Raw genomic sequence first — 13,809 nt, 5'->3', positions numbered from 1 at the left:
GGCTGGGGCAGGGCCGGGGTCTGGGAGAAGAGGGGTCGTCAGAGGCAGAGAGCCGGCCTCTGGGGGAATGCAGAGCGTCGCCGAAACAAAGTGAATCGGTTTCCCCAACACGAATACCACGGGAGGCAATTTCGCTCGTGGGAGAGGAGCCATGGGCACAGCAAGGTCTGATGGAGGGACGACTGGACGTCGAGGAGCGGAAGAGAAAGGAAAAGAAAAACAAAACCCAGACGTTCATAAATGTGTCTGGGGGGGTGGGAGCGTGGATAAATCACCGCAGGAAAGAGGTGGGGAGGGAAAGACGTAAAAGGGGGAGGGGGAGCGAATGGGCACCCGAGGCGTCAAAGGCCGAGCTTGACCCAGGGTGGAGGAGAGCGGAGGAAGCGAGGAAGCCTGAGCCAGTCCAGAGAGGGCGGGCGGGGAGGCGCCGGCGGCCAGCAGGGCGCTGGGCCGGGCCTCTGTGCTGCGTGGCTGAGAAGGACTCGCGCGCGTGCAGTGTGCGCACAGCTCGGAGTCCGCTTTGGACGGCCGCGGGCCCCGGGGTAGGGATAGCAAGGTCAGGTGTGCCAAGCTCTCGGCGCTTCCCAGGGCCGGGGGCCTCCGCAAAGCCGTGCCAAATCCGTGCGTGGCCGCCATTTGGCAGTGGGTGCCTGGGAAACAGTGCTGCGTCCCAGGACCAGTCTTGGAGCCGCGGGGAGTGTCTGGGATGGGCGACCCGGGGAGGCGTGCGCCTAGGGAGTGACCGTGAGATCCCGGTCGTCCTTCCCCGATGAGGATGGAGACATGGGCAATTCGTCGTCATCCTCGGAACCCTTGGCTGAGGAGAGCGACGCGCACTTGCAGCCTTGCGGTGCGCCCCCGCCGGCCCCCGCACTCCCGCCGCCGCCGCGGTGGTTGCTGCCTTTGCCCTCCTTCTTGTGCTTCACCCGGCGGTTCTGGAACCAGATCTTCACCTGCTTCTCGGACAGATTCAGGTAGGTCGCGATCTCGATGCGGCGCAGGCGGGACAGGTACATGTTTGAGGCGAACTCGCGCTCCAGCTCTAGCAGCTGCGCGCTGGTGAACGCCGTGCGCATCCTCTTGCTGCTGGGCAGCTGGTTCGAGCTGTTGTCTGGAGTGGGTAGGGGTGCAGACACAGAAGCGATCAGACCCTTCGCTGTGGGCCCGATCCTCCGGTAGGCGGCCGTCAGAATCCCGGGTCTTTGGTCTCTCACCCGCCTCTTTGCCCCGAACACAATGCGCAGCGGCGTAACCGCGGGCGCCTCCCCGCCAAGCCTCGGGACCCAGGTACTCCCGGAGTCACGCGGCCCCCGCGCTCCCTTCTGGAGCGCCCTGAGCCCCGGCCCTCGTTTCGTCCTGGGAGCCCCCGCCAGGGCCTGGACCTTCACCCTCCCTCCCCGTGTCCTGTCCCGTCCCTCCAGCCGCACGCCACCCAGAGTGTCCACTCGGGGGCCCGAAATGGCCCTCATCGCCCGCAGAACGCCCAGGGTCCTCATCCCCCATGCCCGCCTAGTCAGCTTTCGTCTGCCCGGTCCCGTTCCTCCCCGGCCCCACCTCCCCACTCCCCGCCTTACCCAAGGAGATGCAGTGGAACTGCCTGGGGTCGGGCAGCGGATAGGAGGTCTGGTAGAGCGCGGCGGCGGCCGCGGCGGCCGCGGGGCCGTGAGCGACCCCGGGCGACACGGCCGAGTGCTGGCGGCCCAGGGGCGCGTGGCAGTATTGCGAGCCGAAGGACGGGAAGGACGCCTTGAGCAGAGGCAGCGCGGGCGGCCCGGGGGGCCCGTGCAGCTGCGAGGCGGTGACGCAGAGCGGGCACACGCACAGCAGCCCGGCCTTGCGCGCGTGGCAGGCGCCGGGCGAGAGGCCGTGCAGGGCGTGCGGCGGCGGCACCGCGTAGGGGAAGAGCGGCGGCGGGCTGCCCTCCGGCGCCTTCTTCTCGCCGGCCTCGCGCAGCACCAGCGAGTCCACGAGGAAGGAGCGCGGCATGGCCCCGGTGCGCGGTCGCCCCGCCGCCAGCCCGCTCCCGGCGCCCCGCGGACCTCGGGGCTCACCACGCACTTGCCCGGGCCGCGGCCGCGCGCAGCTGCCTCTTCCGGGGAGGCCGGAGGCGCCGCTGAAGCCGGGGCTGGAGGCGCCTCCGCTGCTGCCGCGGGCGCCGCCCAGAGAGCGCGGGGTGCTGGCCAGCACTAGTGGTGCTGAAAGGCGCCGGCGGCGCCGCTTAAATAGGACTATTGCCATGTGATGGGCTACGCCAGGAGCGGCCGGGGCCTCTCAATAGGGTTTTTGTGCCTTTTCTCTTGGCATTCACTCTGCACGCTTCCTCATTATTTCACTTGTTAACTAAATGAACTGCATAATGTACTCCATTCTTGTCAACCCCACCCAAGCCGTAACGGGCGCCCTCGCCCCCTCCTCTCCCCTTGGCGGGTTTATTTTCTCATTCTCCTGCGATTTAATATTCTTTTCTTTCTCTTTATTCCTTACTCCCCTTTGGCTTTGCATTGGCGATCGGCCCGTTTATCTTATTGATTTTGCACCCCCAATGCCTCGCCTCCACAGATCCCCATGGGCGCACACCCCCATCTTCTCTGCGCACTCGGTCCCCGTCCCCCTCCTTCTCTCATTTCTCCCTCGCCCCCCAAGATCAGGCTGCCTCCACTTAGTCTCCTCAGCTCGGCGTTGTGCACCCCGCGAGCGTCCCCACAGCCGGCCTCCGATCTCCACCTGTGGAATCGCTCTCATCTTCCTGTGTCGGAAGCAGAAAGACCAGGGCTCCTGCAGGAGTGGCACCGCTGGGCAGAGAGGAGAAGGGCTCGGTGTTTCTCATCCAGCACTAGCCCCATCGCTGTCCCTGTTTTCTCTGAGTTCCTCAAATAGTCTTAACTTTGACGCTGCCTATAACGCCCAGTCTTTGTTCGGGAGATGCTAGTCAACGACGTGGCCGTGGATGTAAAAAGGAAGTCGCCCGCTGAAAATCGCGGACAGAGAGACAGGGAATGGGAGGCAAGACTGGCCGGCGAAGATGTATATCTCACTCACACCCCACCAGACGTGGAGAGCGTGGGCGCGCTCTCCGCCGACGCACACCCCAACAGACCCGCGGGCGCGCTCGGATATCACCGCCTTCCCGAAGTGCACCCTGGAGGAGCGGTGCGAGGGGCAGTTGTATTCCCAGCTTCTGCTGCCTTCGCCCACCCGGGCGGAGCTCCCCTCTCCCCAAGACCTGCTCCTGTCGTGTCACTCTCTTCTTTCTGGTCACACAATGGTTAAACAACTTCAAACGCCTGGCCTTGTGTACACAGCTTCAGCTTTTAAAATCGTCCTCTGGGCTCAAAGCTGCTTCGTGCAGGAGCTTTTTCCATACAATGGGAAATTAGCATAAACATTTTGAATGTACAGCCTGAGACTTTTCAAGGAAGACGTTTACTTTCGATTTTATTGGAACCAAGTCACTGCAGTCACCTGCTCTGAGCCCTGAAAGGAATTGTGAGAGATGGAGGGGGAAGCTTTCCGGCCGGGGGAATCAGTGCACAGGAATAAGATGGCCCCAAATCGAAGCATTTGCACGGCTTTTCATCATTGATGACATCTCTCTGCAATAACAACAGCAACAAATTATAGCTGATTAAAAAGCAAAGAGAATTTATGTCAGAGAAAATAACGGATTCCATAAAAGAGAGAGGGGCAGTGGGGAAAATAACCTGGATGGAGGGCCTGTCATCTAGCAGGGATCAATGCTTCCTTGATTGTTTTGCCCTGGGGGGCTGGTGGGGTCCACTGCTGCCCTCAACGCCAAGGTCTCCTCCCCAAGGCTCCCCGTTCTAAGTGGGTGTTTGCCAACAAGCCAGGGTGTATCAGTGTAGCTTAATGGCGGTTCTAATTGCTCTCTGGGAAAGGTGGGCTGGCCTGGACCCCGGAGACTGGGCCCAGAGCGGGACCAAGGCCGGGAGAGGGGCTCCCTGTTGGGCAGAGGCAGGTGGGAGAGGCGCAGGGTGCAGGCAGGACCCGCAGGGTGACAGAGGCGGCCGTAAAGGGTCAGTGCAGAGCTCTCCAGGGAGCCGAAGCCCGCAGCTGGGGCAGAAGGGGTTAAGAGTCCCTGAATTCGAGCAAAAAGGCCAAAGCTACTGGGAAAGAATATCTAGGGGGGAAAATAACCAGTTTTTTTTTTTCCCTCCAGCCTCTGGACCTTATTGAATGTCATTGAAGACAGTTTTGAATGCCAGATAAAGAGAGGCGAATTAAAGTGTGCGACAGCCGAGGATGAGCAAACACAAAGGGAACTCAGTCCCACTTCGGGGCGAAATCCGTGGGCTTTTTACCAAGTCTCTTCGCTATGATTGAATTAAGTAATAGGAAAACATTTTCTTTCAGTTTAGAGCCATTAGACAAAAACTTCAAAGCGAATAACACTTTTTAATGTGCGGCCCACAATGGATTGGGTTTTGTGCTGAAATGTTTAAACGGTTTGTGTGCAACTCGGCGCGGGAGAGACCCGGGCCCAAGCAAAACAGCATCCCTGAGGGGGTTTCGGGGAAGGCTGGAAAGAGCGCACACTTCATCCTCAATCTCTAAGTCGGGCGGCTTGTGGCCGGAAAGGGGGCTCCCTGCTCGGCGGTCCTGGGCCGCCGGCTGCGCCCCAGGAGTTGGATAATTTCAGGAAAAAAGTTCTGCGCCCGCCCCCGCCCCCAGAAGGCCAGCTCTGCGGGCCGGGCAGGAACCGAAGGGCTGGGTGCGGCCCGGAGAGGGTGCCCAGTGCCCTTCGGGCCCGAGGCCTCTGCCGCCGCCTGGCTTCTGGCCGCTGCCCTCGGAGCCGGGCTGGGGGTCGGGGGTCCCCCTTCCCCGGGTGCACGCGGGCGGCCGCGCGGCTTTCCAGTTCGCGGAGCCTCCCAGGGCTGGCTTCTGAGGGGTTAGAACTTTCCTCGCACGAGCAAACGCCCCCAGGGCGGTGCAGGGCTGGGAGGGAGGCGGCGGGATTAGCCTGACCGCCCGGGACAGGCGCCCGGGCGAGCCCCTCGGCCTGGTGGGCCCTGTTCTGCCCCCGAGCTGGTTTTCAAGTGTCCGTCAGGGACAGTTCAACACGGAATAACTTTCTGTTGTCCCGGTCTTTTCTTCTTCAGCCTACCTCCTCTCCTGTTGGTATGGAGAACACGCCATTTTTCTCCTGGAAATGCAGCTCTAATATATTTGCAGCAAAAACTGCACAAATTGGGGGTGGGCTGGGGAGGGTCCTTGTTCCCTTATCTCATTCGCATATTTCTTCAAATGTCATCTTCCTTCTCAGGAAGGCCAACGACCCTACTTAAAAATATCACCCCTCTTTCCCCAGCCCTCCCCACAGGGCTCCTTGCTTTATAAACACCTTCCAACTCTGTGTCCTTCACGCCTCAGCTTTTATGCTCCCTACGCCCCCCTCCCCGCTGAAATGTACGCCCCACTGAGGACTAGCCTGTTTGTCTATCTTGTGCATTACTGTTTCCCAACTCAGGACGGTTACTGGCACATAGTACATACTCAGCCTATATTTGCTGGATAAAAAAATGAATGGAAGTGGCCTGACTCAGGAGGTAGGGTGGGGAGGAAGAGGTCCTGGTCTGCCTGCTTAGTACACCTAGACACTTAGGAGCATGGCAGGGGCAACTGACCTGCAGGGACTGTCTGACCCTCTCCCAGCCACCACACCCTCCCCCGGGCTCAAACAGACAGGAGCTCAATGAATTTGTTGAGTAAATGGCAAATCTGGAGGCAACATGGCTTCCTAGAGGCAAGGTGTTCCCATTCAAGGCAATCTAGTGTCCGGCTTTGGAGAAGTTGGATGAACCCATAGGTAGCTCAAGGCTAGGGGTGTCCTCTGGGTTTGTCATGGTGTATAGGAGAAAAGATTGGTTAGAGGGAGATGTGGGGTGTGCTCTGGAATTATCAGTGACCGTTTCTGTGCTTTCTGGCTGAAGGCAATGGAGTGGGAATCCTCACGGGTGAGGGAGGGGCTGCTCCCTTGACTAGGCCTGTGGTGACTCAGGCCACTCTGCCAGGAGTGAGCATCCTGCTCAGTGGAGCAGGGGGGCCGGAGAGCGCCTGACCTACCGAGGAACGATGAGGGCATCTGGGAGGCAGGGGTGGGGGGCGCCCACTACAGGGGGGAGGGGAGGTGCCTGGACACAGGCGTGATATGGAAGTGGAGGCCAAGCCGTGAAGGGCCACGCTAACAGCTCTGTACTTGATCCTACTCAGAAAACTTTAAGCAGGGGTAGCCACAGAGTCAGATCTGAACTTGAGACATATAACTGTCAGTAGTAGGAGGTCCTGTTGATGGGGACAGAGAAAAGCCGGAGCAGGGTCAACAGAGTGGGCTTGCAACTGAATGTTTACTGAACTATTGAATGAACAGAGGGAGGGAAACAAACAAGGAGAAAATTGTATCCCTTCAAGTGATGGATAATGACCACCTGAGCTGGGGCGGGGTCAGGAAAGAAGTTGAAGGGGGAATGGGTAAGATCAAGTAGGGTGGGTGTGTGTGTGGGGGGGAAGGGCATGAGAGAGGAAGTCACACACACCCATGGCCACTTGGTCCAAGGGGATGGGAGGGTGGTGATGCCACAGGCAGAGACAGGGATCTTCAGAGCAGGGCCCACTTTTGCTCATGAAGCTGCAACATGATGTCATATTTGGCCGTGCTGCATTTTCATCCTTAACCTCGGCGGCTTCTGCTGATGTCCCATGGTGAAAATGTGAGTCTAAAGCTGGGTAGAGAGATTAGAGATGGAAAGAGAGATTTGGGACTTACATATAGAAAAATGGTAGCTTTAGTCTTAGGATGGAAGAGCTTGGGGGTGGGGGGGCATAGATAAAAAATGAGATTGTAGATGTATTCCTGGGAACAGCCACATTTAAAGAGACCAGTGAAAGGACGGCTCCTTGAAAGTCAGAGAAGAATTTTCAGCATCCATCTTAGACCAGGAAATAATCCTTAAGATAGAAGCTTCATGCTGGGAATAACAGAGCAGAAAGATGGCAAGAACCAGGGTCCCTGAAGATCAAGGAGCTGCTCTACTCATTGTTTGTGAGTGGAAGACAAATGTTTGTAAATAAAATGAAATAAATAAAATGATAAGAATCAAGCCAAATGAAGGAATCAGTGGGAATCATGTCATAGCAGCTGGAGGTCCTCTTGTTTTTTTCCCAACTACCCTACAAGGCCATCAGGGCAGGGATAGACTTAATACTGGTGTCACCAACCCTTGTCACAGCACTTGGCACGTTAGATATATTGAATAAATGTTTAATGTGGGTGCTAATGGCAGTAAAGGAGCTATCCTTTCTTTGCACCTATTCAGTGTATCACAGCTGCATCTTGACGAGCATCACAAGATTTCAGAAGCTCCTGGTGCTTTAGCTTTCTTATAGTAGAATGAGAATGATACTCACCTTCCTTGTAAGGATTAAAGATGATGTACGTGTATCCTGAATGCTACCAGGCTTTCCGGTCAGTGGGTGCAGGTGAAGGCAATTTATACCAATAATCAGAGCTTCTATTTGAACCTTGTGGGGCCTTTGGCCTCCTTCTCCCATATGATTTTCTGGAAGGCCTTCCTGGGCTGCCTTACAAGTACCCACAGGCCAGTCTGTTAGCTGGCACCTACACTGACACCCGCCCTGTGCTTCCCCTCCAGAGAGTTTTTTCCTTATCCACACGCTCAGCCTGGGATAGATTGGCTGTCTTCTTCCACATCTTGCCCCAGGACCACTGTGTAGCCCTCATGCCTCGTAAAGCCCTAAGCACGCTGTCCAAGACAGTCAGTAAATGTGAGCTGTGTTCTCCTTCCCGAGCGACAGGCTGCAGGAATGCTTAGTGAGGCCCTCTCTTGGCATGGATTGCCCGGCCCAAGTAATTCACGCTAAACCTTTTCCTTTTCTCTTCCCCCTTGACATCAATGGAAGCAAAGATGATTTCTGTGGGAAGGAGGGTATTCTCCTACTCAGGGACCTGGAAGGTGAGCATGGAATGTCTTACTAAGGATTTCAGTAGGAAGTGTTTGCAGATTTTAAGACGAAGAAAACATGGAGGGTTTGAAACAGGCAGAACCAGTGTCACCTCAAGTAGTTTTCCGTGGATGAACGGACCCCTTACCTTTAAGCATGGCCTTTAGCATCAGCCCCCGTCCCCCTCTGGGGACGACAGTGACTCCTGAGTCACGAAGCTGGACTCGATTGTCTGTGGCCTGGAGTCACACGCCCATCAGGAAACTTGGCTTTGAGACCTTCCGGTGTAGATGTTTCTTTCCTGTGTGTCTTCCTTTCTCTGCCAGCAGGAGCCCGCAGCTCCGTGATCAGCCAGGTGGCAGCATAAAGCAATAAACCCACTGAGGGTGGAGCCCTTCTGCTGCTCAGTTGCCTCCACACACCCTCCTCTTTCCCCATTTTTACCAGAGCAAACCCAGAAGACACCCGCCCTTCCAACCTCCCATTCTCGGAAAGCCTTTGGCTCAAAAACACCCAAGAAAGCAAAGATAAGCCACTGCAAGGGAGAGAGCAGAGAACTTGTTTACAGCTGACATTCTGTGGTGTGTCACACAGAGCAGAGGAGACTGATTTAAAAGGTCCTGGGGACTCTGTGGCCATCACCCCAAACCCCAGCCAACACAGCCAAGCTCCCGTCTTGTTCAGCAAAGTACTTGGCTAGCAGTGTCTCAGAGGCACGGTGAGCGGGTGATGGATGCTGGCCGTGCGCTCATTACATTTTGGGAGAGAGGAAGGGGTGGGAGGAGGGGAGGGGTTCCCAGGAAAGGAGGGGTGCTGGAGACCTTGATCCTTGCGGGAGCTGCTCTAGGGTTTTCGCAGTGACGCTCTTACCCCTGGCAGGGAGCTGGGTATTCCCACCCCTGATGGACCACCAGTGGCTTCTGGGGCCGTGCTGTCTTGCAGTCACATGTGATTCCAAAGGAGAACGTCCTCACCAGTTGGCTAGTGTTCCTCACCCTCCAGCACCCCGGTTCTTCATTCCTACAAAGAACGTCGCATCTGTCATCACTACTTGAGTAACTGTAACTGTACAGATCTCTGTGTCGTTTTGGAGTGCCCGGCTAATGTCTCCAGTACGGCAGGCCCTTGTGAAAAGAAAGAAAATGAAAGTTAGGCTCCACAGAGAATTGTTTATTAGTGGATCTGCTCTGCGTGGGCTCTGGGCCTCAGAGAAAGTCCTGTTGCCAGCTAACAATGTAGAGTTTGTGAATAAACTGAATCCCTAAGAAAAGTCACTTTCTTTTCCTTCTCCAGCTATTAAGTGGCGGCTGATACCATGGGGCAGTTCCTATCAGCAGATGCCTTAGAGCTAAGCCTAGCTGGTTCTATCCTGGGATAGCAAGAAGATACCGCTTCTATCTTTTTTTTTTTTTTGCGGTACGCAGGCCTCTCACTGTTGTGGCCTCTCCCGTTGCGGGGCACAGGCTCCGGACGCGCAGGCTCAGCGGCCATGGCTCACGGGCCCAGCAGCTCCGCGGCATGTGGGATCTTCCCAGACTGGGGCACAAACCCGTGTCCCCTGCATCGGCAGGTGGACTCGCAACCACTGTGCCACCAGGGAAGCCCAATACCGCTTCTATCTTGTCGACTTTGTGCAGCAGACACAAACACTTCCATAAGCTTTTGTTACTCATTAAGGATCAAAGCACAAATTGGGAACAACCTGAGTGTCTCTCCAATTTACTGTCTTATCTTAGGACCTTGTAAGTAAGTCTCTTGACCTTGTAGGAATGTCACTGCCACAACTGAACTGTGGCACATACTCCAATTCATAATGCACGTGGCCCCTGTATGGGGTACAGATACTGCCTTACTTGTCCTCACCCCAACCAAAGGTATCAGTAATGGGGCAGCTTCTTAGATTATCCATCCCAACTCTCCCATGTCCTTTTCTTCATTTCTTGATTCTCTGATGGGTGCAAACGTTAGCAGGACTGAGTTCTGTGGGAAATAGCTTCATCGAGCTGGCTTCAGAGGGAGGGGCTGTTGATTTGTTTAACACAAGCACCACGATGGTGGAAAAGGATGCTCCCCTGTGAACATTTCTTTAGGTGGCAGTTGGTTTATGAGAGGATAATTTCTCAAGTATTTAAAAATCAAGTCAAATAGATTACTAACCAAAAACTACCCCAAAGTATAGTATGTGACTAATAAAATATAGATTTTATATTCCTAATCAGTAGTTCAGTTATTGTTAAAATATGTTGTAATTCTATTTCATGACAGAGTCCGAAGGGTCAAGCTTTCTCTGGAGCTTCTTAATCCTTTGTTGAGATGGATTTATAGAATGGCATTGAGTTTAATTAAATCAATTGGCCAGAATTTGACTTACTATGTGCCTGGCACATGTACTAATTTATTTAGTCAATAAAATGAACTACAAGTTGGAAATTTAAAATACGAATTTTATTGGTCAGCTATTATGGTTTGGGATGGTTCGGGGTTAGTAACCTACTTGACTGGGAGTTCATACACTTGAGAAACACATGAGACCGGTACTAATTTCTATTCCACAAGTGTAGACACTGAGGCATAGAGAAGTAACTGGCCAAGTAGGCAGGGACTCAGCTAAAATCTTGGATGATAGTGGGTGGTTATTACTAAGATGAAGGAAAGAATGGATAATGGGGGAAATCAGTAATTTCGGCCACATTGGTTCTACTCCATTGAACAAATATTCATTAGGTTCCTGCTTTATGCAGGATAACATAGGTGTAAGAGAGAGGCCTCTGAAGACACCCTGGTTGTGATCTAGGTGAGTTGATGAATTCTCTGAGCCTCTGTTGCCACATGTGTAAAGTATGGGGCGTCACAGAATTGTTGGGAGATTGAAATGGGTTAAAAGACCCCTAGAGCATTTAATACTGCATCTGTCACATAGCACGTACTCAGTAAACGTTAGCTATTATCATATGCACAGATCACGTGAGCAATTTTATGCAAATTCCAGAACCCAGCCACCTGCATTGCATAGGAAGGGTGTGTCCCCTGCCAGACCCTGAGCAGAATAGCACCGTGCAGCATGGAGAAATCATAAGGCAGTTCTGAGAGATGCCCTTCCAGAAGTTCCTACACAGGACGGGGATGGACATTTTGGGTCACGATTAGAGAACAGATCAGGGTAGAGGGTCCCAGACACTGAACAAAAGAGCTTATTGGGAGTGACTGAGCCAGCCAGAACCCCCATTCCAGGAAGAACCCCTAGGCCATGACTTAGGCTAAAGACATGAATGTTTCCTTACTCTCCATCCCCTGTGAGATGCGGTGCAGGTATGAAAACAGCTTTGTGACTGTTGCACATGGCCCTGAGATCAGGCTTCGCCCTGATCCAGCCAAGATGTGACCAGCCCATGTGAGCGTGGCTGGGAAAACTCTCTTGCATCACAGAGAAATTCGGGGAAAATGTAATTTGAAAAAAACAAAACAAAACAAGAGCTCTAATTGGTGAGGCTGGGGTTCCAGTAACAAGTATGCTTGCTTCTCCTTTCCATACTTGTAGTAGATAAAGACTCAAAAAGCTTTCTTTTTGGAGAATATATGATATTTTGATGGAAGAGGAGAAAAATAATGAAGAGTTTTCACCCCCCTCTTGTCCCTGCTTTATTCTTCCTTTCTCCACTCTCTTTCTTTTCCTTTACTAATTGTTATCACCACCACCACCATCATCATCACCACCTTCAGCATCATCAGAAGTCTCTCGTCAGAGGCATAGGAGCTTTGGTGAACAGTGAGGTTTAGTCTGTACTTATTTGAGTTAGTACCAGAAACAGAAACCATTCCAGCCCTTTTAAGCAGTAAAGGAAGGATTTAATGCAGGAAATTTAGTGCTTAAAGAACTCTTGGAAGTAATGGGGAAATAGACTCCAGGCTGGGCCTTCAGGAAATTCAATAACATCTAACTCGCCTGCCACAGTCAAGAAAGAGGAAAGTCAGGAGGCTGTCACAGGCACAGCTGAGCTCAAAACTCAGTCATAGCTGTGACCTGGGGCTAGGCATTTGCTAGTTTTATAATTTCCTTTGGACACTATGAAGCTAGTGGTTGGACACTGGGATGCGGCTATAGAAAACCCCAAAGCTCCAGGACCATCTTTGCCAGAAGCAACAGCTGGCAGCAGGAAGACGGCCTTGCTGGGAGATGATTTTCCGTGAGTCTCTTGTGTCTGCACATCTTGTAGATGTACTGACGCCTTTGTTCTAGACTATCTTTCCAAGGATGCTTGCATGGCAAATGGCCTTGGATTCAGAGATCCAGAGCAAAGCTGGACCTGCCTACTGTACATTATAAAAGATTTGGGTTCTCTAAGCTCAGAGTTCCTCTCCTTTAACCTAACCCACTGCATGTGTGGGTGACACGTGACCCTCCTCACATTCCCCCGTAGGAGTTGGGGTTTGAGGAATCAGCACCAGGAAATGCTCATATTCTGGCTACTGCTATTGCTTTGAGTAATGAAGTCCTTTGTCTCTCACCCAGGCATCTCCTGTCTTCTACCAGCATTTATGACACTGTGGCCAACTAACCTGTTAGCTTTTGCACGTAGAGCAAAACCTCAGACCCTTCACAGTCCTTGAGATGCCTCGCCTCACTTCTGTCCTCCAGATATTGAAGAAATACGTTTAGTTGTTGGAACCTTATGTATAACCTGAACCTTAGTGGCGAGAGGGTCTGAGCGCACAGGTTTAACTTTCCATGCTCTGCAGGACAGAAAAGTACCATACGTGCCATACCTTCCCCTGGGGGTCTGGCATCCAGTTGGGATTTATAATAGCTACCACTTACTGGGTTCCCCCATCGTCTGGGAACTGCGACAGGTGGGTTCCATAAATTACTGTGAATGCTGACAACAGCCCTACAAGATAAGTGTTATTTCATTCCTTTTCCTTATGGAGAAACTTCCACAAGCATTCAGTGACTGCCCAGGGCCATGCAGCTCTGAGTTTCAGCATCAGATTCAGGCTGGGGTTGGCTGGCTTCAGATGCTGCTCTATATGCCAGCCCCACACAGCACAAGGTGGTGTGTGCCAGTGCAGTCCTAGTGAGTTTTAGTTCTGGAAGCATTCAGAGAAGAGTTCTTGTGGCCCTGGGGCTGAGAGGAAGCATGTCTTTGAGGAGGGGAGGCTTGACTTCGTCTTCAGGAGGGGTAGGACTTAGATTAATGGCCTGCCAATGGGTGGATGAGATGGGGAAGAGAGAAGAGATGGAAAGGACAGTGTGAGAAGATGCACAGGGGTATATATGTCGGGGATATAATGAATTTTATGGGGCTGGAGGGATAGTAGAGGGAGAGCTTGTTGGAGGGTCTGGTCTGTAAAGAACGTTGAATCTCAGAATAAGACTTGGTCCTACGGATGGTGGTAGGAATACAAAATTGCCATTACACGTCTCCCATTACCTTCTTTACCCCACTGACTGGCTTTTCTTTTCTTTTTTAAAATTATTTTCTGTTTAAAAAAAGTTATTTATTTTATTTTTGGCTGCGTTGGGTCTTTGTTGCTCTGCGTGGGCTTTCTCTAGTTGCGGCGAGCGGGGGCTACTCTTCGTTGTGGAGCGCGGGCTTCAGTAGTTGTGGCGCACAGGCTTAGTTGCTCTGGGCATGTGGGATCTTCCCGGACCAGGGCTCGAACCCGTGTCCCCTGCATTGGCAGGCGGATTCTTACCACTGCGCCGCCAGGGAAGCCCTGACTTGCTTTTCAACCCAGATAATTCCTGGGGAAAAGAGTAGCTCATTGTTTCCCTAAGCTAGGGAATGCTGGCAGAAGGAAATGGCTGCCAGTCCACCACTTGCTGCAGCCTGT

At 53.2% G+C, this 13,809-nt stretch overlaps 1 protein-coding gene across 1 annotated transcript; it reads right to left on the bottom strand.

The window, feature by feature from the left end:
- Nucleotides 1–731: 731 nt before the first annotated feature.
- GSX1 (GS homeobox 1) lies at nt 732–1,986 on the bottom strand (the record flags this gene model as incomplete). The annotated part of the gene is made up of 2 exons (XM_081214665.1): nt 732–1,111; nt 1,575–1,986. The coding sequence occupies 2 exons, from the start codon at nt 1,984–1,986 to the stop codon at nt 732–734; spliced, it is 792 nt and encodes a 263-aa protein (XP_081070791.1).
- Nucleotides 1,987–13,809: the final 11,823 nt, after the last annotated feature.

The sequence above is a fragment of the Mesoplodon bidens genome, assembly GCF_964165515.1.
Source record: "Mesoplodon bidens genome assembly, chromosome: 17".
Taxonomy (NCBI): domain Eukaryota; kingdom Metazoa; phylum Chordata; class Mammalia; order Artiodactyla; family Ziphiidae; genus Mesoplodon; species Mesoplodon bidens.
The sequence above is the reverse complement of the archived record's forward strand: the minus strand, read 5'-3'. Positions and strand labels throughout refer to the sequence as shown.